This window comes from Protopterus annectens, chromosome 13.part0 (assembly GCF_019279795.1).
Source record: "Protopterus annectens isolate FY-2018-M chromosome 13.part0, PAN1.0, whole genome shotgun sequence".
NCBI lineage: Eukaryota > Metazoa > Chordata > Ceratodontiformes > Protopteridae > Protopterus > Protopterus annectens.
In genome coordinates, this window is record NC_056747.1 from 133,739,388 (window position 1) to 133,764,579 (window position 25,192).

Sequence of the window (25,192 nt, forward strand, 5' to 3'; positions counted from 1 at the left end):
GGGGTAGGGAAGAAAAATATGTAGGATAAACCTCTTTGTTTACTAATATGTGTGTCTCCATCATCAGTTATGGTCATCAAGATGAGATTGCATAACAAGTGATAGAATTTAAGTTAATTTATGGGGTGGTTGGGCTTAACATCCATGACCGAGTAAGGAAATGAGCAAACCAGGAAGATCTGAAAGTACAACTGCTGCTGCTGCTCTTGGTTCAGATAGTCAAAGTGGTTTTGGCAGATCCTTGATGATGCATCCTATGGGAGTTGTACCATGCATGTCTCACTAGGAGGAGGATCCAGTGTAGACAGATGTCATGTTGGATTTTCTGTATTTCTCAGCTTACCCAGAAACACCTAGGCATTACAGAAGATGAGGTGGGAACTGTTGCTTTTCTTTCTTTAAAGACTGTAAAGGCCTGTATCAGATGCACTGGATGTTTAATTAACTGTTGAATATTAAATTCAGAGAAAAAGACAAGAAAGTACTTTTTTGACTGTACATAAATAAGTTGCCTAATTAATCCAGCAGTTTGAAGCTGTTTTCTTCATTGCTTGGTACTGGGTACTGTTTACGTATTTTATTTGAGTATATGTTTGCCCTGGTGTAAAAGATCATCTTGGATTTAACAAGTGATTGAGCTAAGTGAGGTACTACTGCATTTCCTGGGTAGCTTGGATCACTTGCGATTCAGATTTCCCTTGTTTTTCTTTTTTAAGCAGAGCTCAGCTAATTCTTGAGGGATAATTGTAAGAACTGCCTTATGCTCAGCGAAAATTGATTCTTACTTTAACCCAACGGACTCTCTCTCTCTCGCACTCTGAGAGGTATAAGTTCTTAACTCAACTGGATGCATCTCTGCGTGTCTGCCTCTGTCTCTCTCTCTCTCTCTCTCAGCCAATAGCATGTAGTGAGCTTAACACTGTTGTACTCTTATCCACACCTATGCAACATTACATACTGTAAGCACAAACATTTGTTATACTGATGCAGTTAAATCTCTACTCAAGCTTCCAACAGCTCCTAAATCTAGACAGCAGCTTAAGCCTTCAAAAATCTTCCTCTCACAGGTTATCTCAGCATCAATAATCAAAACAAACATACAGTACATTCTGACACTACAATAAATGCAACAACAAAAAAGGGTCGCATACAGCATGCAGAAGCCATTAAGGCAGGCAACAGGACCAAGTCTGTTTATTTGACAACATTCAGGTCGTAGGTGATGCCATAGTTAGACATACAGATACTTTACTCACCAGGCTGAGCAAAGAGTGATGGTTTGTTGTCTCTCAAGTGCTAGGGTCTGCAGTGTCACTAAGGTTGTCATGTCCCTTCACCCAAGGTACACATATGATGGGATTACTGCACATGCTGGAGTGAATGACTTGAGATGAACCTCCTTGGATCACATGAAGACAGACACAGTAGAGTTTTTGGCGTATGCATCTGAATTTGATGTGAAACTTGTATTGAGCAGTGTTCTGCTGCCATCATGAAGAATGATTTCCCAATACAAGTAAAAAATAATTGACTGTAATTATTGTCTGTGTTATAGACATATATAAACATACATAGTTACTGAGACATGGTTTTGGAACAGTACCCGTGGAGTGTTGGGAATTAATACCTACCATTCCTTCAGACCCAAAGCTGAATTGAAAGGTGTAACTAGAGGTGGTGTATCTGTGCTCCTAAGAAGTCCTTTCACCTCCAGACTCTTAATGCAGGACGATAACTTTGAAAGGATTCTTGTCAAGTTGCAAAAGTTGAATGCTAACTGTTGTTTGTAATGCAAAGTTTCTCTGTAATTATTCATGTAACTAAACCATGTATTGTGGAGCTTTTCTCCCCAGGCCTCCACTGAAAATGGGCTTCCCGAGCCCAGTGGACCTCCCCGGTCATCAAACTGGAGTAAATAAATAAGTTGCCAAAAGGTGCCCTTTTTGTTAAGGGGTCAAACTTCCTTGCCCCCTCCATGTGGGGTGGGACACCCCACAAACTAAACTTATATATATCAACTCTGGGATGACACAACAGTGGAGAAAAAGGCACAATGCACTGTCGCTAAATGTAGTTTCGGCAAACTTGTTTCATCATTTCACATTGACCAAAACTAGTGTTTCGGGGACCTGACATGCTCTCATCTGAAACTCTCCCACTTCCTTCTCATAATAAATAAAACCAAGTGCCACATCATTGCCAACTATTACACTTCATCGATGACACTAATGAATCACAAGGCATACCAAGGCATATCCAAACAAGCTGACATCCTGCACTATAGAGCCCAACACCATCCACTTGAGTGACTTCATTAACTAGGGAGCCCTATACTGCCACATTTCGTTAATGCCAGATCCTTAGAACAACTTTTGCAAGCCAAAACGAAATGTACCAGTGCCACAAGCCGCACAACACATCTCTCAAACATTCTGCAAAGTAATGAAATAAATAAAGCCCCGATTCTTGTTAACCTGCCCCCCCATGCTTGGTAGCTGTAGATAGCATGATGTTCAGATATGACCAGTGATTTGATGTGTAACACTTATTTAAGTGTAAGACCTGCATTACCTTGTATCCCTTCCGTCTTTAGAGAGTAGACTAAGGCAAATCTATTCCAACAAATTGATGACCTGTCAAAATTTTCTCACCCAGATGAACCCACATCACACACTGCCTTATTCACAAATAAGTTCTGTACCTGCCTATCTTGCATTTAGGCCTCCGGCCCCAAAATGCATAAATACAATGCTACATTTAAGCAGTGCTAACAAACTGTACAATAAGAGGAAGAAACTCATAACCCATAAGCAAGACATAATGCATTCTTCAGCCTGATGACACCACATCACTCTTTGCCTTATTCCCGTATAAGTTTTATGCCCACCTCCTGGTTTGCATTTAGGTCTCAGTCCCCATTAGGCATAAACTTGGATCAGTCGCAGGCATATGAGCTCTACATCCCTGAGTGCGGGGCATTTCCCTAGTAAAGCGTACTCAGTAGAGGGCAGTATTGTGCTTGGAGGATGGGATATCTGTTAAATCTTTTATATGCATTTTTGATGTTATAGTTCCTCCACTAAATGTTTCTAACTTGCTGTAGAACATGCTGTTGTTGGAGGAAGTATTTTACATCCAAAATGCAAGTTGTATAAGAATTTAATGTCTACACAAACATTTTTTTTGCACACATATACAGACCCAGACATATTCAGAAACAGACAGACTCCTACTCACACACATGCCCAGCAGTTGCAGCTAGTTTGAATGGAGACACTTCGGATGTCTTATTTTGAGCAACTGAATGAAAAATATATAAAATGAAAGGCATTGCAACTGTCACTCCGCATGCATCTGTAATGTCCTTCATTTAGCCACATACTGCTGCTCTGTCTCCATAGAATGTTCGATTTTGCTGATAAACCACTGAGGATTAAGGATGGTCGGTAATGTCAGACATTAGAGTTTCATACCTATTTTTAATGGAAAGTTTTTGACTGACTAAATGCTGTTGGAAGGCATTTTCCTTTCTCTCAAGCATATAAACACTGAGGCATACAGACACTTTTTTTTTTTTTTTTTTTTCTTTAATGTTACGTGCACTAAACAGCAAAGTGCTGTTAAGCATGCATTAAAAAAATGGTAGCCATTATTTTGGCTGAGTCTCTTGGCTGCTGTGAAGTGGTGGACTTGCTTTTCAGCAGTCATTACCTGTACATTAAAACCCTGCTGGAGAATGTAAGATCTCCAGTCAGGGTGGTGATGATGTACAGGTCACCCATTTTCTAAGACTAAAATTAACACCCAGTCACACAAAGATTAAAAAAAAAAAGAAAAAAAACTTAGAAACGCAATCAAATCCTCCAAACTCCAAGTATGACTTGCAAATTGCCACACATGCTAAATACAACAATTAAGCCTTCTTCATAATGCTCAGCATATCAGCATATTAATCCCCTATGGACATAGCTAGCAAACTTTGTGGACAAATCTAGCACAAAATGGACTCCCCTATGTCTGCTTAATTGTCTGCAGAATCCCCCCATCACCTCTGAGCAAGTTCTAAGTGCTCTCTTCAAGCCTAAAAGCACTACGCCATGGGCTAGAATAATGTGCCAGGCTGTCTTCTTGTTAGCACCAGCGTTGTCTGGCTAGTTGATTATTAAGTTCAGTCCCAGCCTCTCCACTGGATTCATACAGAAGTATGGAAAACGACTGTGGTCACCTCATTCCAAAAGGGGAACCTACTACTGATCCCAGACACTGTAGGCCCATAAACCTCACCAGCCTTAACTGTAAGGCAATGGAGCACATCATTATGGAACTGGTTAACAGACATAGGCAGTTTTCAAGCCTTGGACCAACACCAGTTTGGGTTTGTTAGTCAGACCCTGGCTTCTAAACATGGTAGACTTTCTTGAACAAGTCATAGAGGCATTGTACTCTGGCAAATCAGTTCACATTGTGTACTTGGACTTGATCAAGGCCTTGGATACCATCCCACATTCTGGCATCATTGATTAGCCAGTCAAACTAAATATAAACCCCTATGTTACCTGCTAGAGAGCAAACTGGCTGCCTAACAGATGCCAGTTTTAGTATTTGGAGGCACACACTCAGCCAAAAGAGTAGTTGTCAGCAGTTTACTCCAGGGAGCCATAATGTAACCACTCCTGTTTGATATCTACTTCTCTGATGTCAAGGCTGACACCAAGGGTTTTTTGGCTGGTTAAGTTTGCTGATGATTGTAAATGGGGTGTTTATGATAACTCCCAAACCGACTTCTGAATTCTGCACGAGGACTAATGGAAGCTAATAAGTGGTGCTTAAACCATGGTCTCAAACTAAATGCCAAGAAATTCAGCATTTTGTGCTCTTTGGCAGATGTGAACATCCATGCTCCATTCACATAGGTAACAGCCCCCACTTTAAAAAAATGAATATTAGGAACTTGGGCACTTTCATTGACAGCGAATGATCGTTTAACCAACACTTTACCACTGTTGGGAAGCATTTTTAAATAGCCAGGGCTACATCATCTAGATCCAAAGAAGTCATCATCCCCTCCATTCCTCACTTATAAGATCAGTTATAAACTAGAATTCCCTCCTTTAGTATGTGCACTTATTTAAGCACATGACCAAGCTTGAGAGACCATTGCGTTTCCTAACTAAGATAATCATGATTATGTCCACTGTGGGCTACCCTAACTTCAGTGCTTTTGTTCATTTCGGTATCTTTGTCAACTTTTGAGAGTGGCAATTGCTTAGCCTACAGAACCTTGAAGAATCTGGTCATCTCTAACCTGTTTCATATCCACGAAACTAATAATCTAAATAGTTGCCCAAGAGATCTGAACTTCCACTGCAGTAGTGGTCATATGTAAACAAAATAAGATAGATCTGAGATATAGTGCAGTGGTCGCAGTAAATAGTTTTCCAGGAAGCACAAGAGTAGCAGTTAAGAATATGCTGAAGGGGGTGGAGCCTAGATGGCTATCTGAAGGCAGCAGTTTTTTAGAGCTCCATAAACTAGTATCAAATTCAGGAAATTTCATTTTTTTTTCTAACAAAACTTTATAAATATTTAGTTAATAGTCTAAAATAACTAATTACAAATTTTGGTGGGTTTTTACAAGAAATTTCCTGTCAAAATACTCAGTCTTTACACAGCAGCTGAAGAGATGAGTAACCCGAAGAACTCTCACTCTGAACTGTCACTAAAAAAGGAACTGCAAATGGTGACTACCGCACTACAAGAACTAGGTATAAAAATGGATGATTTCAATGTTAATCTACAAAATCTAAAAGAGAACTCTCAGAAACAAACAGAAGTCTTTAAAGAAATGCGTCAGCAGCATCAGTTTAAGTTAACTATTGAAACTTCTTTATCTGACATCGATGGAAGACTTAAAGTAGAGGAGACACAAACAGATTTTCTCCTGAAACAAAATACCTGGCTCTCCAACAAAGTAGATGACTTAGAGAATAGGGAGAGAAGATCAAATACCAATATTTTTGGTCTACCTGAGAATACAGAGGGAAAAGACATTATCTCCTTTCTAAATTCATGGCTACCAGAGATTCTAAATCTTAATGAAGGCTTGTCATTTGGCATAGAAAGGGCACATCGTGCTTTGGGAAATAAAATTTCAGCATCATCCTCTTCTTCTGCCTCTATGCCACCAAGATCAATTATAATAACATTTTTATCCTTTATGGACAAAGAACTTGTGCTAAAAACAGCATGGATGAAATGTCCAATAAAATATAATCAACATCTAATAAGATTTGACAATGACTTCTCCACTAAAGTTCTTGAACAGAGGAAAAAGGCATGGCCACTAAGAAAAATTCTGAAACAGAATAATATCAAAGTTCAAACAGCCTTCCCTGCAAAGATAAGGATACAGTACCTAAGTGAGATGAGACACTTCAACACTCTGGAAGAAGCCTTTCAATTCATCAAAAATAATAACATAACCATCCCAGAAGAAATGGAATGGACATCCCTGTCACTGTAGAGATCCACTGAAAAAGCTAGTTGGACTGATGTCAAAAAGAAGAAACAGAAAATTGAAACTAAACTACCTACTTTGGTGAAGTCTCTCAAAGTATCAACTGATAACTAATAACTAAAATACGTTTAAATGGACTAAACATGTTACATAACTTTCATTTCATACATATAAGTAATACTAGTGTAAAAGAAAAAGGTATGTGCTTCTATTACCTCATATAAAATTCATAAATCTAAGTTATATTTTAACTAAACAGTCTAGTTCTAATATTGACATCCCTCTCACCTTGCTTTATGCCTCGTTATCTATTTTTTTTATATATAGATATTTACCCTATTTATCTATTTATTTAGATTTCCTTTCTCTCTATAAATATTTGTTAATTATAAGTATACCTATAGTTAGTTTTTAGTCTAATAGGACTTCACTTGCAAAGTATTATTTCATAGCTATGTGGTAATTGATTTATTATTTCATGCTTATTTTGTTATGTGGTATATTTAACCTAATTACTATTAATGATTGATAGATTTTCCCATTGCTTTATTGTGAACTAGACAATGGGTGAGATTTCCCTTAGCGGTGATGTAATGGTGTATAGATGTTGTAATGTCCTTTGAACGTTATTGCTGTTGGGTATCTGCTTGTTCAAAGGTTTTCCGCTCTAGAGTGGAAACAAACTGTCATATAGATGTTGTTGTCTCGCTGGAATGGAGCAGAGGACTCTCTGTCCAACTTGGGTGAAGTTCGAGTGTTTATGTTGTGGAGGGGAGTTCGTTCTTGGCCCTGGCTGCGTTGGAGTGAAGTGACAAGCTGGCATGTTGGTGTTTGTCCGTCAACTGGGGATCTCCGGTTTAGCTTGTATGATTGATATTTTATATTCCTGTGGGTTAAGATATGCTGCAGGCTATGGATGAAGTCCCCTGGAGGATTATTGGACGGGTGAGTCTAGCATTCAGCAAAATGTAGTCTGCGAGGTGTACTAAAGGTTTTTATTTTTTATTGATGAGGAAACATTGCTGTGAAATCAGAGAGATGTCCGTGTTTGGCAAGGTAAAAGAGAGGTGATTGCGTTTTTGGCTTTAGTTTCACTGTTTGAATGGAACCAGATGCTTAAGGTGACTGTTGGTTGATTTCTGAGTGAGGCGATGTGTGTAGTGTCTGGTGTGGAAGCTCTCAGAAGGCGCTCTTCGTGCCTTATTTAAATAAAAGCTGATAGGGAATGAGTTAATGTTTTAAAACATATTTTTTTCTCTCAGGAAGCAGTTTGAGCGGGGAAAATCACTCTCAAGAAGTTAAAAAGAAGCTTTTAAAATCTCTAGCTCTCACGAGCTATGTATACAGTTATGTACATATTTAGCTATTGAATATTTATTGTAGCTATAGCAACGTGTGAGAGTTGATGTGATTGGTCACCAGTATGTGTATTCTTTAAGAAGCCTGATCGCTTACAGTAACAAAAACGGGCCGAACAGCTTTTCATGATTTTACATTTATTTAGGTACAGGAACTTAAAGTATGTTTGAAGCATTTTAGTAGAAGTAAACATTATCTAGTCTATTAGAAACACATGAAACTCTTGTATATAAAAGTGTTCTGTTATATTAATGTATGAATACATCTTCATATACATCTCTAGGAAAACTTTACACACAACTTTAATATCAGCTGACATAATAAGAGCAAGATTTAAACATTTTGATATGGATTATTTGATCAGTCCTTTTAATATGTAGAATAATATTCATATTGTTTGTCTGTTTGATTTCGGATGTGATAATCATCAGTAATAGCTATTACATGTTACAAGTTTGTCTGACCAAAGTGTTAAATAACTAATGAGTTGAAATGAAGTATTTACTTTATATCTTGGAAATTTGCTTCAAGCAAGTTTAGAAAATTGAATATTCATTATTACAGGCGTTATGTTTATTTGATTAGTTACTAATTATGTATGTATGTGTAGATAACTATAACTATATATATATATATATATATATATATATATATATATATATATATGTATGTATAGGTATGTGTGTATATATTGATATATATAAACATTTACTTCTGTTGCTGAATGATAAATCATATAACATATGTTAATAGACTCCTATACCATTTAAAATTGTATATTTGGAGCTCTAATGAATGAAAAAAGGAAGTTAGTGGGATAGTTCACCAGATGTACCTATCTGATGGACTAGGAATGTATTTCATTCCATGGTGGGCAAGTTTTAATGTACAAGCTAGTTTAATGTTATTTTTCTCTTTAAATTTTATGTTATTAATTATTTTCACCAAGCCTGACTTAATTCTGTTTGATTATTTTAAAGTTAATATCTTACATAGAGATAGATGGATATTTACAAACTAATATTTTTTCTTTTTATTATATGTAGAGGAGATGATTTCAGGAAAATATATTGACATTTTAAATACTTCTTTAAAATAACTTGGCATGGATATCACATTATTATCTTTAAACATAAATGGATCAAATAATCCAAATAAACAATCTAACTTACAAAGATATTTAAAGATAAATAAACCCCAATTAATCTTTTTACAGGAAACTCATTTCAAAATTAATAATAATTTTAGTTGGAATCCAAGTGATTATAGGACCTTAGCATATTCTAAATTTAAATCTAAGAAAAGGGGAGTAATAATCTTATGGAGGAATAATTCCCTAAACCCTGAAATAGTATATAAATATATTGATAACGAAGGGCTTATAGCTATAGTATACTGAAGCTGAATAATAGATTATGGACATTAGCTAACTTATATTGGTTTCCTGGTATTGGGACAGGAACAGGTAAAAAACATCTAGACCAAATCATAAACATTTCTAGAGGGAATCTAATAATAGGAGGGGATTTTAATTGTCTAACTGACACTTTTCAAACTACCAACAAAAAATCTCCACGTTTAACAGCTACTGCAAAAATACTAAAAAATGGACTGAGTCATTAAAATTGATAGATACCTTTAATGTTATTGATAATAACTCCTTGACATTCTCTCAAGATTATAGGCTTGTTACTCAAACCAGAATAGACAAACTTTTTATATCACAAGATCTTCAATCCAAAATTACTTCTTTTTCAATAATCCCATGCCCTTTATCAGATCACAATTCACTAGTTCTTAAAGTGCAAATAGATTTTAAACCAGTAACATTCCTTTCTAGAATAACTTCATACATTACAAAAATTAAAGAATTTAAACAATGGTTAGTGAAAGAACTAAATTTCTATCTAGACATAAACTATAATTCGGAAGTAAATATAGTAATGGTGTGGGATTCATTAAAAGTTTATATTTATGTAAAAGTGATTGCCTGGTATAAAAATAAACTCAAAGAATGGGAATCTGAACTACAAGAATTACAAAGGAAACACATTATATAAATAAAAAAATCACTCTAATACAATTGAGAACAAGAAGGAAATAGAAGAACTAAATAAAAGATATATTGATATTTTAAGTCATAAAACTAATTTACCCATAGAAAGGTTAAAATAAACGCTTATGCTACTTCTCCGAAACACCTATATAACTTATCAGTTAAAGTCAAAATCCAATCCAAATCCAATTCTATTGTTAATATTCTACACAAAGAAAGACATAAGAAGGTCTCAGAAATAGGAGATATATTAGACGCGTTCAAATCTTATTACAGTAATCATTATAAAGATACAAATAATTCAAATGACCATTCCTTGTTAGGAAATATGATTTCTAATATTAAATCAGTACCTGATAGTTTACAAAGAAATTTACAAAAACCTATTACACTCAAAGAAGTCGCAGATAAAATCAAAGATAGTAAATCTGGTAAATTTCCAGGAATGGATGGTTTAATTTCAGAAATTTACAAATTATTTCCCAAAAATATAATTACCTTGCTACATAAGACATTAATTGAGATTCAAACCCATGCAGTTATTCCCCTTCATGGAACTACTCTCTAATTATACCCATTTTAAAGGAAAACAAGGATGCTAGCCTTTGCAGCTCATATAGGCCAGTTTCACTAATAAATAATGATTATAAAATTTTTATGTCCATCTTGGTAAATAGAATAAAAAATCAATTAAATGAAATCATTAACGATGACCAGACTGGATTTATTCAGAATAAACATACACATGATAACATTAAAAGAATATTGACTTTAATAGATTATCTAAATAAAGAAAATATAAGAAGCCTTGATAATAGGACTAGATATTGAAAAAGCATTTGATTCCTTAAATTCGGACTATCTAATTAAAATTCTTGAAGCTTATGAATTCCTGCTTTCCTTTATCACATTTATTAAAAAAGTATACGAAAATAATTTAGCTTATGTCAAATTAGGACCGTTTACTTCAGAACCTATACAAATTATGAAAGGTACTAAACAGGGATGCCCAATGTCACCCATTTTATTTGCACTGACTATCAAACTATTGGCTCTACTAATACGAAACAATCCAAAGATAAAATGACTAAATATATTCGACTAATATAACTCTAAGGTCATGCTCTGTGCTGATGATGTACTTCTCACTCTATTGAACTCAAAAGAGGCCTTAGATGAACTAGATATTCTATTAGATAAATTTTATAAGATTTCAGGTCTTTGCTGTAATAATCAAAAGTCTAAATATCTATTATTAAATAAAAAAGGACATACAAGTAGATAAGAATAGTATCATAGGAATGCAAGCTACAAAAATAAAATACCTAGGCATAGATCTATATGATAATATACAAGATATAATACAAAATAATTATAAAATGATTATTGACATAATAGATTCTCTAGTGAATGAATATAATAATCTGTTTTTAGTCTTTGAAGACAGACTTCAATTGATTAAAACGGTTCTTCTCCCTAAAATTTTATATATAGTCCAAGCTATTTTGTTAATTCCAGAGAGGTCTTATCTTAAGAAAATAACATCAACACTACTAAGATTCTTATGGTACCCTAAAAGAAACAGAATTGCTTATGCACATCATATAAGACAATGGGATAATGGAGGAATACATTTCCCAGACATTGAATCATATATAAATGCTACATTACTCAAAACTGTGATAGAATGGATTAACCCTAATTACACATCCAACTGGAAAAAATTACATACAATGATTCTATTAAATGAAAATAAACTTACTAAAAATATTAATATTATAGATACGAATAATATACTGTGGTATTCATTGTGTATAAATCTACAAAACAGTATATCTAAACCAACAAAGACATTTGTAATAAATCATTTATACGAGCATTTTAGAAAGTTTATAAATATGAACATGGAATTAAAGATCTGGTTTCCAACATTAATCCCCTTCAGCATTACAAAAAGCTTTCCAGATAGAATTCATAAAGAAGTATTTATGCAATGGGAACAGAAAAAACTAATTTGTTGGCTCCATTGTATAAAAAAATCAAAAAGTTCTGGATATACAATATATGATGTCAACTTATGAATTAAACTCTAATGAATGGTTAGCGCTTCAGAATATATTGACATTCTCCAAGGATCTATGTAGAGTATTAAATAATTTGTCATACTCATCTTCACCTAAGTTTATAAGTTGATTGTTTGAAATTATTTATAATAATGAAAATATGAAGAATGGAACTTCTTACTTATACAACTTAATAACAAACTACAAAACAGCACCTAAAACAACATATTGGTAATTTATTACTAGAGGATATTCAGTTCAATTAACCCCAGAAAATAAGTCAAATATACTACTTTCAGTAAAAGTAACCTCCAGTTTTCAGTATTGGAGAATATTTACCTGGAAATTTCTACATAGATCCTTCTTGACTCCTGATAAAATTCCAAAATTCAGTTCTACTTGTAATGGAGTATGCTGGAGATGTCAACAGATTGTTAAAGCTGACTGGTCTCATATTTTTTATGAATGTAAAAAAATTAAACCCTTTTGGGAAAATATTAATAACTTCCTACAGGCTATTTACACAGATAAATTTGTCTTGCCCAAACTTTAATTTTATTGAATGTATCTGAAGAGGTTTATCAAAAAAGAACTAATCTATATGTTTTATGGACAATACTAGCTATAGCTAGGAAATGCATAACAAAGAGTTGGAAGTCTACCATAGTACCTGGAAGAGAATAATTTCTATGCTTATTAAAGAAGACGGTGTTGATGGAAGTTAAAACCAAAGCATTAAGATTGTTTTCAATGCCATTAACTAATAATCCTTGAGAAAAGTTTTGTCATTGGTTGATACTCTACAAATGGATCTAATCTATTCTTAAAGAAATCATTCTTAAGTTAAATATCTTTATTTTGTTTAATTTTCTATCATTCATTTAGTCATATCAGGCTGTATGTAAATATGCACATAGATATTATGATTCTACATTATAAAAGTATTTATTATTGTTGACTAATAATCAAAATAAAAAATTTCTGAGTAAAAAAAAAAAAAAAAAGAATATGCTGAAAATGTTTTTGCCGACAACAGCAAGAGAATTCAGAAAATACCAGAAAGGGTGCTTATGGCAGTATTGTGAGAAACTATGTTTAAGGTCTAAGAATGTTGGAGAGATATTTATATTCTGTTTATGTTCCTGTACTAGCTAGAGAAAGAAAATATTTAGTGGAAGGTGAGTGAACAGGGGATGAGAGAGGCTGTGAGGTTGGGGTTTGGCATAATAGTTAAGGTGTTTACTTCCCCCACAAAGAGGTACATGGTTTAAATCTCAGCAAGGGAAATTGGCTAGCCTTAAAATGACCCACTAGTACTTGCCTGTGAATCTATGAATTAAGTAACAAGACGGAAGAGGCACTGAAAGATGGAAATAGTAAGATCCTTAATAAATGCCAGCTATATACATAAGAACAGTACTGCATCTCATTTGCTTAAGTACAGGATGTGTCTGCAGAATGCTACTGAGACATTACATTTTATATTAAGAAGCCTTCTACTTAGCAGTTATAAATAATTATCAAAAAAAATCTGAAAACCTAGCAAATGAGAGCACCATGTTATTGGCTAAAAGTTGTATAACCAGTTTCATTTTATAAGTGTAGCTATGGTTGTGGTTGAGGACAGTTTAGCTACTATTTACCTACACTTCTACCTTGGCTAACATCACAGTTGCAGCACATTGTCACCATCGTCAAACCCCATTCTCCCACTTTTACATGGGATTGGGTTGTCACATCAGCATTAGTCAATGTGACAAATTACCTAGAACCAGTGTTAACACCACCAGGTGGTTAGCCCAGTTGCTGTAAAGATGTGATAAATACAAAATATTTTGCAAAATTGTGCCTCTTGCATGTAATGCAGTTATCACTTAAAGGTTTGTGAGATAGCAAATGCAGATCTGGACCCCATACAAGTTACAGAATTTAAGTATATCCAGCTTGGCAGCACTTACCAACCTTATTTGTTTCAGTGGAATGTAGCACTTAAAAAGGAGACCAGTTGACAGGCAGGCATTTAGTGATGAATTGATATATTTTAATGTTGTTTTACTGTGACGTGTTTTAAAAAAGTGTCAGCTATCTATTTCATGATCAGACTTGCTAACAAGTATTGCTTTTTGTCTTCTGTAAAAATGGAATTGCTACCCTAAACAGATCTTATCTAGAATATTTATTCAGTATTTTAATTTTTCCTCCTTTATTTGTGTTACAGATACTGTGTCAAGTTTTAAGCACCCTCCTGCTTCCATAACTCATTTTAGGGACCCAACCAAACTGCCAGACAGACCATTTCCAGGAATGGAACACATAATACTGACATCCCAAGGCAGCTGTACTATCTATTGTTCTAACAGTAGCTGCAACTCAAACAAGGAAAGAAATGTGTGTCCCAAATAACTTTAAAATACATTTGATTGGGTCCAAAATCACAGTTAGAATGGGCAGCTTTGTTCCCCAGCCATACATTATATGTTCGGTATGATTTGGAAAAAAAATAATGTAAGTAACTGTATATAGTATGACTGATAGAATAACATCAAATTAACTTAGTTTATAGTCTGCTCACAGTCCTTGTCTCACCTAATGAGAAACATCAGGGAACAAAACACACCAAGACAGACCCTAGTGATTGTTTTTTCTTCAGCATCTCACAGTTTTGAACAGGGTATATCCCACTCTGTTTGTCCTTGCTACTACTCGGGTTCCCTACATCACACAAACCCACCCCATTTCCACACTTTAGAAACTCTAATCACATTCCTTAAAATGAATGCACACAAGTCTGTGCATCATAGGCACCTACATACACCACATAAATAACATTAAGATCACCAAAGAAATCCTCTCCTGGGTATCAGATAATATCTTCTTAGAAACTATAATATTAGGAGACTTCAACATTAACTGGCACACTATTGATTCAAACATTCCCACCAATGCCATAAACTTATATGTTTTCTTTCAACTTGTATTCACTCCCATGAGATATAATAAAGCCAGAAGTACAACCTGTTCTATAGACATGATTCTTGCTAACCACCCCATCAAAATTCTCTCTGCAACATCCCTACCCGATACCCTAAGTGTTCATACACCAGTTGAAGCAATTAGAGATAAACTTTCAAACCAAAAACATCGCTGTAATCAAGTTTGCAACCTGTCCTTATTTGACACTAATTTATTCATCTGTAATTTTAAATCAATAAAATGAAAAGTCCTTCAGACAATAAACCCAGATCAAGCTGTAGAAGCATTCAACTCAATATTCCTAAACATACTAAATGAAATGGCCACAGTCTGAACCAAAAGAGTCAAAACCAACCCAGCTTCCCTGGCTTTCTAAAACAACCAAATTCTTAATGATAGAAAGGAACAAAGCATGGAAGGCAAGGAAACAACAATACCGATCTCCTCCTTCAAAAATACAAACAAGTCAGAAATTTGAATAAAACCCAAATCTGAGCAGACAAAAAGCACTATTGCACAAAACAACAGATAATCAAAAAAAAGCAAGTTTTTCTGGTCAACTATTAACCAGCTGCTATATTCTGGTAAAGCTACCCTAATACAACCACTGAAGATAACAACATAGATAGCCAGTTAATTTCCCATTTCATAGAACCTATCACCTCCCTTATTAAACCAGCAACCAGCTCAACTAATTCTCCACACTCTGCCTCTCTTTCTCACTCACAAACTTTCTCTTTCCAGCCTGTCCCAACTTCAACTATTAAAAAGCTACTCAAAACCTTGAAACGTACCACGCACTCCCGATACCTTACCAGCTGAATACCTAAAATTAGTCACTGATGCCCTCACCTAACCTATTTTAATAAATCATTCCATAAACGAAACCTATGCTTCTATTGTGTGGAAAAATCCTACAGACTCCCCCTAAACAAGGGGGAACCCCAGCTGCACTATGCAGCTACAGTCCCTTAGCCATTTTATCATCCATAAGATTCTCATAAAATGTATACAAACCCAACTTCTTGCCTCCATCACTGACAGTTCTCTTTTCTCCAACCCAGCATGGTTTCTGACCCCATCACAGCACCTCCACAGCCCTTCTAAGTTCATAACAGTAAATCAAAATGGAGACTAGGGTAACCTGGTCTCTGCACTATTCCTTGATCTTTCTAAAGCCGTTGACACTGTGTCCCATCAGATGCTATTACACAAACTCTCCAACCTGTATGTCTAGAATCGCTCCATTACATGATTCAAAAGTTAACTCTCCAGCAGACAGCAAGGTGTTAGATGGCAGAAGGACATATCCTCATTTCTTCCACTATCAGTAGGTGTCCCCAAGGTTCCATATTGGGTCCCTTGCTCTTTAATCCTCCCCACAACAAACTCTATTTTTACATATAACTAGCTGTCACTTTCTCTCAGCCCATCAAGCCTGTGCTTCCAATCTATTTTCTCCATCCCAAATCACCTGTAACTTGCATCTTGGCTCTGTGACTGCCATAACCCTAGAACAGTAATTCATACCCGTCAGTGTTTTAGTTCTCATTTCATACACTACTTAATAAATAAATAATTAATATAGCAGTAGCCAACAACTGGGTGCGGTATATTGAAGATCTGCCCATGGTTGGTGTAGTTTAATCACAAGGGCGAAGGGCACGGTGGCACTTCAACACATGGTCATGGTTTGTTACTTCTTTTGTGTCTAGAATCGTTACATAGCTGTGTGTGCAGTATTTGATCCTAAATGATTTTGTATGAGCTAGTCCATTTGTCTCTGAGAGTTTGACATTGGAGCATTACAGTGCCATAACTATTTAAATGCAGTGAAGATGACCAGTGTGTACCTGGTAATATCTTAAGGTATATGAATGCCCTAGACTAAAGAATTTCAGTTTCTGTATCTTGTTAACCTGTGGGTTCTTGGGGATCAGAAATAAAACTGGAATGAGGTGGAAACTGTTAATAAACCAAGAAAACCTAAATTAATATCAAGTCCTTGTATGCACTATATACACAAAATGTTATACAAAGACATGAAGTTGTGTGATGAGGTGAGAATGACTTGCGAGATGATGATTTTTTTCCCTCCTCCCTCCTTCTTTCTTTTTTTCTTTCTGGCTGTATCTGTGCCCTTGTCTATCGCTGGGTCTACCTAATCCTCCTATCTCCCCAGTACTACTAAGTCAATAGAGACTGGTGTGGATCTTAAGGATGTGCTAGCAACCATGTCTGCTGGTGGGAGTAGGGGAGGTTTTTATGATGTATTCTCATTCCACCCCCCCCCCCCCCATGTTTGCCAATGATGCCCAAGGACTGTACCCCTCCATGGATCATGCCTTCCATCAGGTAAAGGCTTTGAATGGTGCCGGAGACACCCAAGCCATTAATTGAACCCGGGTTGTCTGGGCTTTATCCCTGTACAGCATGGTGCTGGCAAGATTATCTCTTTCTTAACCATTGAAATAATCTTTATAATGTTTGGTGGTAGTTAACCCCTGTTTTTATACTACATGTTTGTGCCTGTTTTATCCTTCCCTTTTCTAAGCTTCCTGTTTTCCGAAACTGTTGCATTAGGGTATTAATAAAAGGTTAGCTGTCTGAAGTTTTAACATTTATGGACTCTTGTTATGTTAATGATCTGTCAGCATCATAAGCCACATGGACTTTACCTTGTCAACCAGCACACCTTAACAGAGCTACTCATTGTGCATCATGTAGTCTGAAAAGTCTGAATCATGCTCCTGTATTCTTCAGCCTCACGTTATAACATCATTTGGAAACAGAGCTTAAGTATAATTAAATAGACATGACAAACTTTCCAACAGACTCTTAAAGCTTACCTATGATGCTTACCTATGATACAGTCCAAGAACAGTGACTCCATCAGCTTGCCTTTCTACCAGATACTCTCCTAAATCAAAACGCAACCTTGTCCAAAGCAGGGGTGGAAGGTGAATGATGGATTTATTTGGAGGGGCCCAGTATTGATAGATATCAGCTAGAACTTCATCATCCAGTGAGAGAACATCCTTTAACTCTTGTTCCGATAAGCCATATCTGCAAAATATATAATATAAGGCAACACAGTCAAGCAAAACTTCTAATGTCATTGCTCTGGAATAGAAAATGTGTGCTGTTATACACATGTATGTGGTCCATCACTACAAAAGCAGTAATATAGGAATTCAAAAATGTTTTTGCAGCAAAATTCCAAAGTAGTACACTGTTTGATACATTGTCCAGTATTTTCTCATCAGTGTCTAGCTGCCAGTCAGCATGAAAACATGAACAGAATCTCTTTTTATTAAGGAAAAAGTTTTCAATGTATTGTCATAAAAAATAAAAATGCATGATGATTTAGTCGCACAACTATGCTTTTTGTCCTTTGTCCTACTGACCGTCTGCTTCAGGTGCGTCTCTTCAATCTCAGATGCCGAGAGCCACCTGACTCCTGAACCAAATCCAATATTTGTTCATAGATAGATAGGAGACTAAGGCTTCCTAGCACAGGTACCTTAGGAATTTAATATATTTATTCCGTACATATGCTGTGCCATCATGCCTGATGTTCAGTGACATATGGCCGTTAAGGCTTGTATCCAAATGTGTACGCCAGTAGAGTTAAGCTAGGATTGATACCTATATGGATATCTTCCTGTGCTCTCCCAACTGCAGTGCTTTGGGCAAGTTGTACAGTCAGTATCAATGCTGTCCTGCCCCTCACTTCTGGATCTTTGTAAACAACAAAGTGCAAGGTTCTTTGCCAACAAAATACAAGATCCTTTGCTCATACACACACACACACACACACACACACACACACACACACACACACACACACACCCACACACACACACACACACACACACACTCAAGTATGACTTTTATATTAGAAATCTGACAGATAAGTAATAAGTACTTTTCAGAATGAAAACTTTCCTCTTTTTCCACAAGTTTCATGACGTTTAAGCAACTGAAATATACTAGCTTGTACATGCTCAATACTTTAAATGTCACAAACTAATATCAGCCAAAACCAAAAATATTTTGTCATGGTATTATAGCTTTAATACATCCAAGGTGTGGTATCATGCAGAATTTACTTCCTACTATCCTGTATATTTAATCCCTTGTTCTTCAACTTTGTGATCACACCTGGCCAGTGGGGGTAAATGTTTGCATATTTCCCACTCATGGTAGGTATTATAGGTATATTATACAGTGGCTTTTAGTCTTGTTAGTAAAGTGAAAAACAGCTATCCTATTGCTGAGTTCATGATTTTAAGATTGCCTTGTGCTCCTAGCTGGTTAGGCCATGGAATGCTCTGTATCAGTTGCATTGAAAGGAAGTATTTTATTCGCTGAAATGATCAAGTTGAACAGCAAATTAATCCTGCTGTGTTCTCGTTTTGCAAGTTGCCAAGTCTTCATCAGAGTGCATCATTCCACTTGAATTCCCCTTCCCCGAAGGCATCCTTGTCAGTCAAAAAATACTTAGCAGGATTCTGATTTACCATTCAGCAAACATTTGGATGTTAAAAATCCAACAGTGTATTAAAACCATGAAAATATGTTTTGAATACGTTTTGAAACTTCAAACACTTTGTATTGTGATCGCCGTACAGCGCGGAACTCTGGATTTGCCGTTTTCCTCACTGTAGTGGAATTTCAGAGTTGGTATATTTAAGTAGCAGGGGGTGGAGAGGTGCAGGGGGGCTTGCCCCCCCCCCTGCAAAAACGTACAGGTAAGCTATTGTATTTTATTTTACTGTTTATTTTTATTTCAAAGTTTCAAAACTTCAAACATATGCTCTCGGGCATATGGTCTTCGAAGTTTTGAAACTTTGATCAACTGATAGGGATAGATATACATGTATACGTGTATGTATATGTATATGTATATATATATATATATATATATATATATATATGTGTGTGTGTGTGTGTGTGCACATATATATATATATATATATATATATATATATATATATATATATATATATATATAATAGATATGTATGTATAAAATCGCAGCTTATCTTCTCTTAACTTTAACACAGGTAAAATGGAAATATCATTTATGCTTGATGAGGTAGTGCCGTTTAATTTCAACTGCTATAATAGCTCTCTGTACTCTAGTGTGGTTTCCTAACAACATCCTCTCACACATTTTTTTTTTAATATCCTACTTGTGCTCATAGATTCTCTTTTTTGGTTTTGACAATGTAAAAATTTCAAGCAAGTTACATACACATCTTCCAATGTATGCTATAATCTTAGGTGTGCAGTTCCCTGATATCAGTTTTATACTCAAGTTTCCATTTACACTTAAGGTCATATATTCTTCTTTATAAATATCCCAGCAATAATTACACTTGCCACACCACTTGGTTCCTTTAAATTTCCCACCTTTAGATTCTGCTTTACTAATTTTTTTTTCTAATAAAAAGTTCACGTTATTAACTGTTGTATAAATAAAATATGGCTCATTCCCTTGTGTTTTAAGATATCCTGGTTGATTTTGAACATGTCATAATTGTTCCTGAGCAGTCCTTTGATACAGTTGAAACCTTTCTCATAAGCACAACCCACGGCAAGTGAAGTTGTTGAACCTAATTAGGGAATTATCAGCTTACAATGTGGGGAAGTATATTAAGGGTGAATTAATGTGGAGTGATGAGCTCTGATGAAGTCTTGGCAACTCTGATAGACAAAAAACTTCCTTTCAGCAGAACTGGTGCAGAGTATTTTGTGGTGTAATCCCCTGGGACCACACAAGTTTGTTAGTTCCTGGTTTATTTCATTTGCCTTGCAACGTTTTTTGGTTTGCATTGTTTTTTTTTGCCTGGAGGACACCATTTTGATCATATAAGGAAGTAGTTACCACTTAATGTCAACACCGGTAGATATATCCTGGAATCATTTGTAGTCGGGTGTGAGTTTGAAGTGGACTTACAAAAGTTATTGAATTGTTTTCGCAGTACTTACCCCCATGGTGATACCTGTTAAACCAGTGCATGTGCGTCAGTGGACAGTATGAGTGTTCTTAATATGGAATAAATTTTTACACGAGGAGGGTGGATTCATCATAAATTCATCCATGACTTGGAAGGACAAAGCACTAGATTTAACCTTGCATCCTGGAAACTAAAACGTATTCTTTTGATGACAGTGAAACATCGGCTTCAATCTCCCATGTTTTAGAACCTGAATTTTCTACACTGGACACTGTGATTAAAACCGTTGAAAGAAATTTTTTGAGGTTAAAAAGTTTATAATTTCGCAATACTTTCCTAAATGAATGTTTGAAACGCAAATTGGCTCTTCATGGTTTACAAGTGTGTAAATTTCTAAATGTAAAGTTTACAAATGAATTTATTACCTTATTTGATAGACACAGTTTAGAATTAATGGACCTCAACATTGAGCATGATAAGCATTTTATTTCTGATATTATGGTAGAAATTGATATTCTGAATAAAAAAGTTTGGAAGCTTTGTTGTTTAACAACTAGAAAGATAAGTATAATAGGATGTCTGATGCTGTCAACAGGCAGTATCAAGTTATCACTACCACAAAACTGAAAATAAATTGAGGGAAAAAGAACAAAACAGGGTTGGTACAGCTTATGGTTCCAACATGAACAAAATACATGTGCAAGGGTTGGACAAGACTGTTGGTGGTGTCCCTCGTGACACTCCCCATGGTACCAACTCCAGTGGTTATAGTAGCCTTACTATTGACTATGACAACATATAGTAGAAGTGTTAGAAAATTCTGAATTTTTTTAAATGACCTTTAGACCCCCCCCCCCCCAGATGCTGTCAACATTTGGCAAATCATACAAATGTAACTACACAAGATTTCCCACATACAAATCAGTACCCCAGGAATGGGAACCAACAATACATGAGGAGAGGAAAGAGGAGGGAGAGGTGGAGAAACTAGGCAAGATATTTTGTATTGGTAGTATTGTTTTTTCCTGCAAAGGTTTTAGCATTTTTTTATTACAGCCACTTGACTATAACTTACTAAAAAAGGTTTTTGTTTAGTCCTTTCTCGCTCTTTAGATAAAGTTGAAGTTTTACTTGCACTTAAATTGTTTACTCGAAAACTGAATTTAGATATTCAGTACAACACTGTGGGTTTCAAGAAGCTGTATAATCATATAAAATGAAAAAGCATTACAGTCCTGTAGCCCATAACTTGGTACAAACTTTTGAGGAAGCATGTGGATACGATACTAACATACTGTGGTAAATAAGAAAATGAGCAGGTAATTTCAACTTGTCCATCAAAAAAGACACCTTTTGGACAGTTTTATGAATGACAAGAATATTAAGGGCATGAAACCAGATAAAGCAGGAGGAGTGGTTATTTGTGCCTTTATTGATTTTACAAGATGACAACAGTGTATGAAACAGTATCGAAAAACCAAGTTAACAGCTTAGACGTTGATCTTTACCTAGATTATAGTTTATTACAGCGTTTTATATCCAGGGAGTCTTTCAGTTTTGAGTATTTCATCCTCTAGGATCCCTACCATTTTTGAAATCACTAAAACCCATAAGGTTTTGTTCAACCTTTTATATGTAGAACAGTAGTAGCTGCATAAGGATGGAAAATTTATCCTTTAGCTGTGTTTAGCACGCATTTTCTCAAACCCATTTTCAGGGAACCAACACACATATTAAAGAATGCATGGGATTTTTTAATGATTTGTGGAATAAGAATTTGGGATTTTTGACGATTGCTGTTGTGGACCTATAAACAAGTATTCCCAAAATAGAAGATTTGAAACTGTTTAGAGAAAGTTTGACTGGGTGTGACTTTCTTTAGAATAAGGATATAAACTTAATTTTAGATTTGTTGGAGATAGTTTTAGACAACAACTTAATCTATTTTGAGTTTGAAATTTATAGACAAACTAGGTGTTGCTGTGGCTTTAGCATGTGCCCCGATATGCAAATTTATATTCAAGAGTTGGGAAACAAAACTTCACCCTTGTATAAACATTGTAAGGTTTATTTTAGATTATTGGACAATATATTGGTATTATGGAATGGCCCCGAAGCCAAGGTCAGTGATTTTATTAAAAAAAAAATTACAGGATTTTTGCATTTACTTATATTTACAAAAAGGAAGGGATAAGCTTCTTTGATATGTTTAACAGTCATAGTGAAAACGTTTTTTATCCAGTATTTACAGGAAACCCACCTTTAGTAGCATATATTTAAATTGGCAGTTGTCATCCTTTCTCATATAAAAAAAGAAAGTCTGGTAACAAGACAATGTATCAGACTAGCCTATATGATTTCATACAAAGATGTTTCAGTGGTGGAAATGGAAAAAAACTCGACCTTGTTTAAAGAGAGAGGGTACCCAAACACATTGGTGGTAAATCACTAATGAGATTATCACCAACTGGGGTAAAAAGTCTCACCCACTTCTGGGAGCTAACCCCAGCGAATGTGCTGGACATGAATTACATTAAAATACAAATAGAGAAAATACACAACAGCTGACCCCTACCTTTGAGAACCTAGTTTTACAATATGCGAGAGGTTCCGCGTATATAAATAGAACTGGTCAGGAACAATTTGAATATGTTTCAAAATCAACTCAGTCATCATAAAACACAGTAGGAAATGAGACATATTTTTTGTAAAACAGTTAATAACTTGAAAGATTTATTAGAAAACAATAATATGGGTAAGGCAGGATCTAAATATAGGAAATTTAATGGAACCAAGCTACTAAGGGGAATGTAAAACCCTATGACTAAGTGGAAATTTGAGTATAAAATGGATACAAAGGAATTATTCTAGGATGATAGTGTACATTGTAAAATGTGTAACTTGTTTTAGTTTTTATATTGGTAAAACTGAAACGGAATTGAGCAACAGAATATATGAGTAATACATATGATATTAAAAACAAATGTTCCACCAACACTTTGTATTAACATTCAGAAAAGTGTAATGGTTTCGACAATTTTAAGTTTGCTATTTTAGATACAGTGGACATTGATCTGAGAGGAGTTGGTGGGGAAACGAAACTAGAGCACAGAGAGCTATTCTTTTAGTTAAAATTAAATGAGACTACCTGACTGAGCATAAATGATAATGTTTCCATTTTATCTGTTTTAACATTAAGAGCAACTAAGCTGTGACAAAGAATGCGTATTCATTTATAGACACTTTTTTTTATATACATGTGCATATTTATTATATTTATATACTTGTATGGAATTTTACAGTGTATAGTTTATTCAACTGTTACTTTGTCTAAGAAACAGTTTTTTTTTTTTTTAACAAATGTTAGTTTTTTTATGTTGCAAGTGTTTTTCTTGGTTTCAGTGTATTGTTGAATTTTTAATGTCTAAATGTTTGTTGAATGGTAAATTTAGCATTCTGTTAAGGATATTTAACTAATAAGGACTCCTTCAGTGGTGACCTAGGTTTATTGTTTGGTTTTATAATCAGATGGTTTTATATTGTTGTACTATTTTTAGCGACTTCACACACTCAAAGGGGGTGGGCTCCTCTTCTTCTCTCATTATAGGCTGTTTCTGGGGCAGTACAGGTTCTGTGGGGTTTTATTAATTCAGAAGCTGCTGGAAATACTCCTTCCATCTACCTTTGATATCCTGTGGACTGGTGAGCAGGTTGTTGCTGGCATCCCATGTGAAGGCTGTCTGACTATCTTCTTTATCTTTCTGTCTTTGCCTTGCAATCTGCTGTAGTTTATTTGTGCCACTTACTGAGTCACTTTCCAGAAGTTGGTACAGTGCTTCCGATGCCCTGTTATTTACCATTGCAACTTCTTTCTTGGCTTGTTATCCAACCAGTAGTCCTTCATAGCCTAGTCAGTCTTTTCTATCTCCCACTTCTTCCTGCACTCCTTCTTTGTTTTGATGACTTCCTGGTCTTCTGCATTCCACCACCAGCTTTCCTTATGCACCTTATTTCCATACCTGGCTCGGCCACATATCTTTTCTGTAGTCCTAACACATGCAGTTTTTAGGTGCTGCCATTCCTGTTCAACTCCACCTATTTACGCCTCTTCTTGGGGTGGTAGTGCCCTGAGTAATTCCTTGAACTGTTGTACTTTCTCTCCAGTCATCTTTCAGGTCTTCAGCCTGGACTCTGTTGACCTTAGAGCCTTCTCTGACCACTGCTTGCAGAAACAGCCTATAATGAGAGAAGAGGAGCC

The 25,192-nt window shown here is 35.4% G+C and overlaps 1 protein-coding gene across 1 annotated transcript in view; it reads right to left on the reverse strand.

The window, feature by feature from the left end:
• The window catches only part of NWD1 (NACHT and WD repeat domain containing 1), a 1,242,814-nt gene that overhangs the window by 416,847 nt on the left and 800,775 nt on the right, over positions 1–25,192 (reverse strand). The window contains exon 5 of the mRNA XM_044090721.1: positions 17,831–18,034. Within this exon, the coding sequence (XP_043946656.1) occupies positions 17,831–18,034 (204 nt within the window). The remainder of the gene's footprint in view (positions 1–17,830; positions 18,035–25,192) is intronic.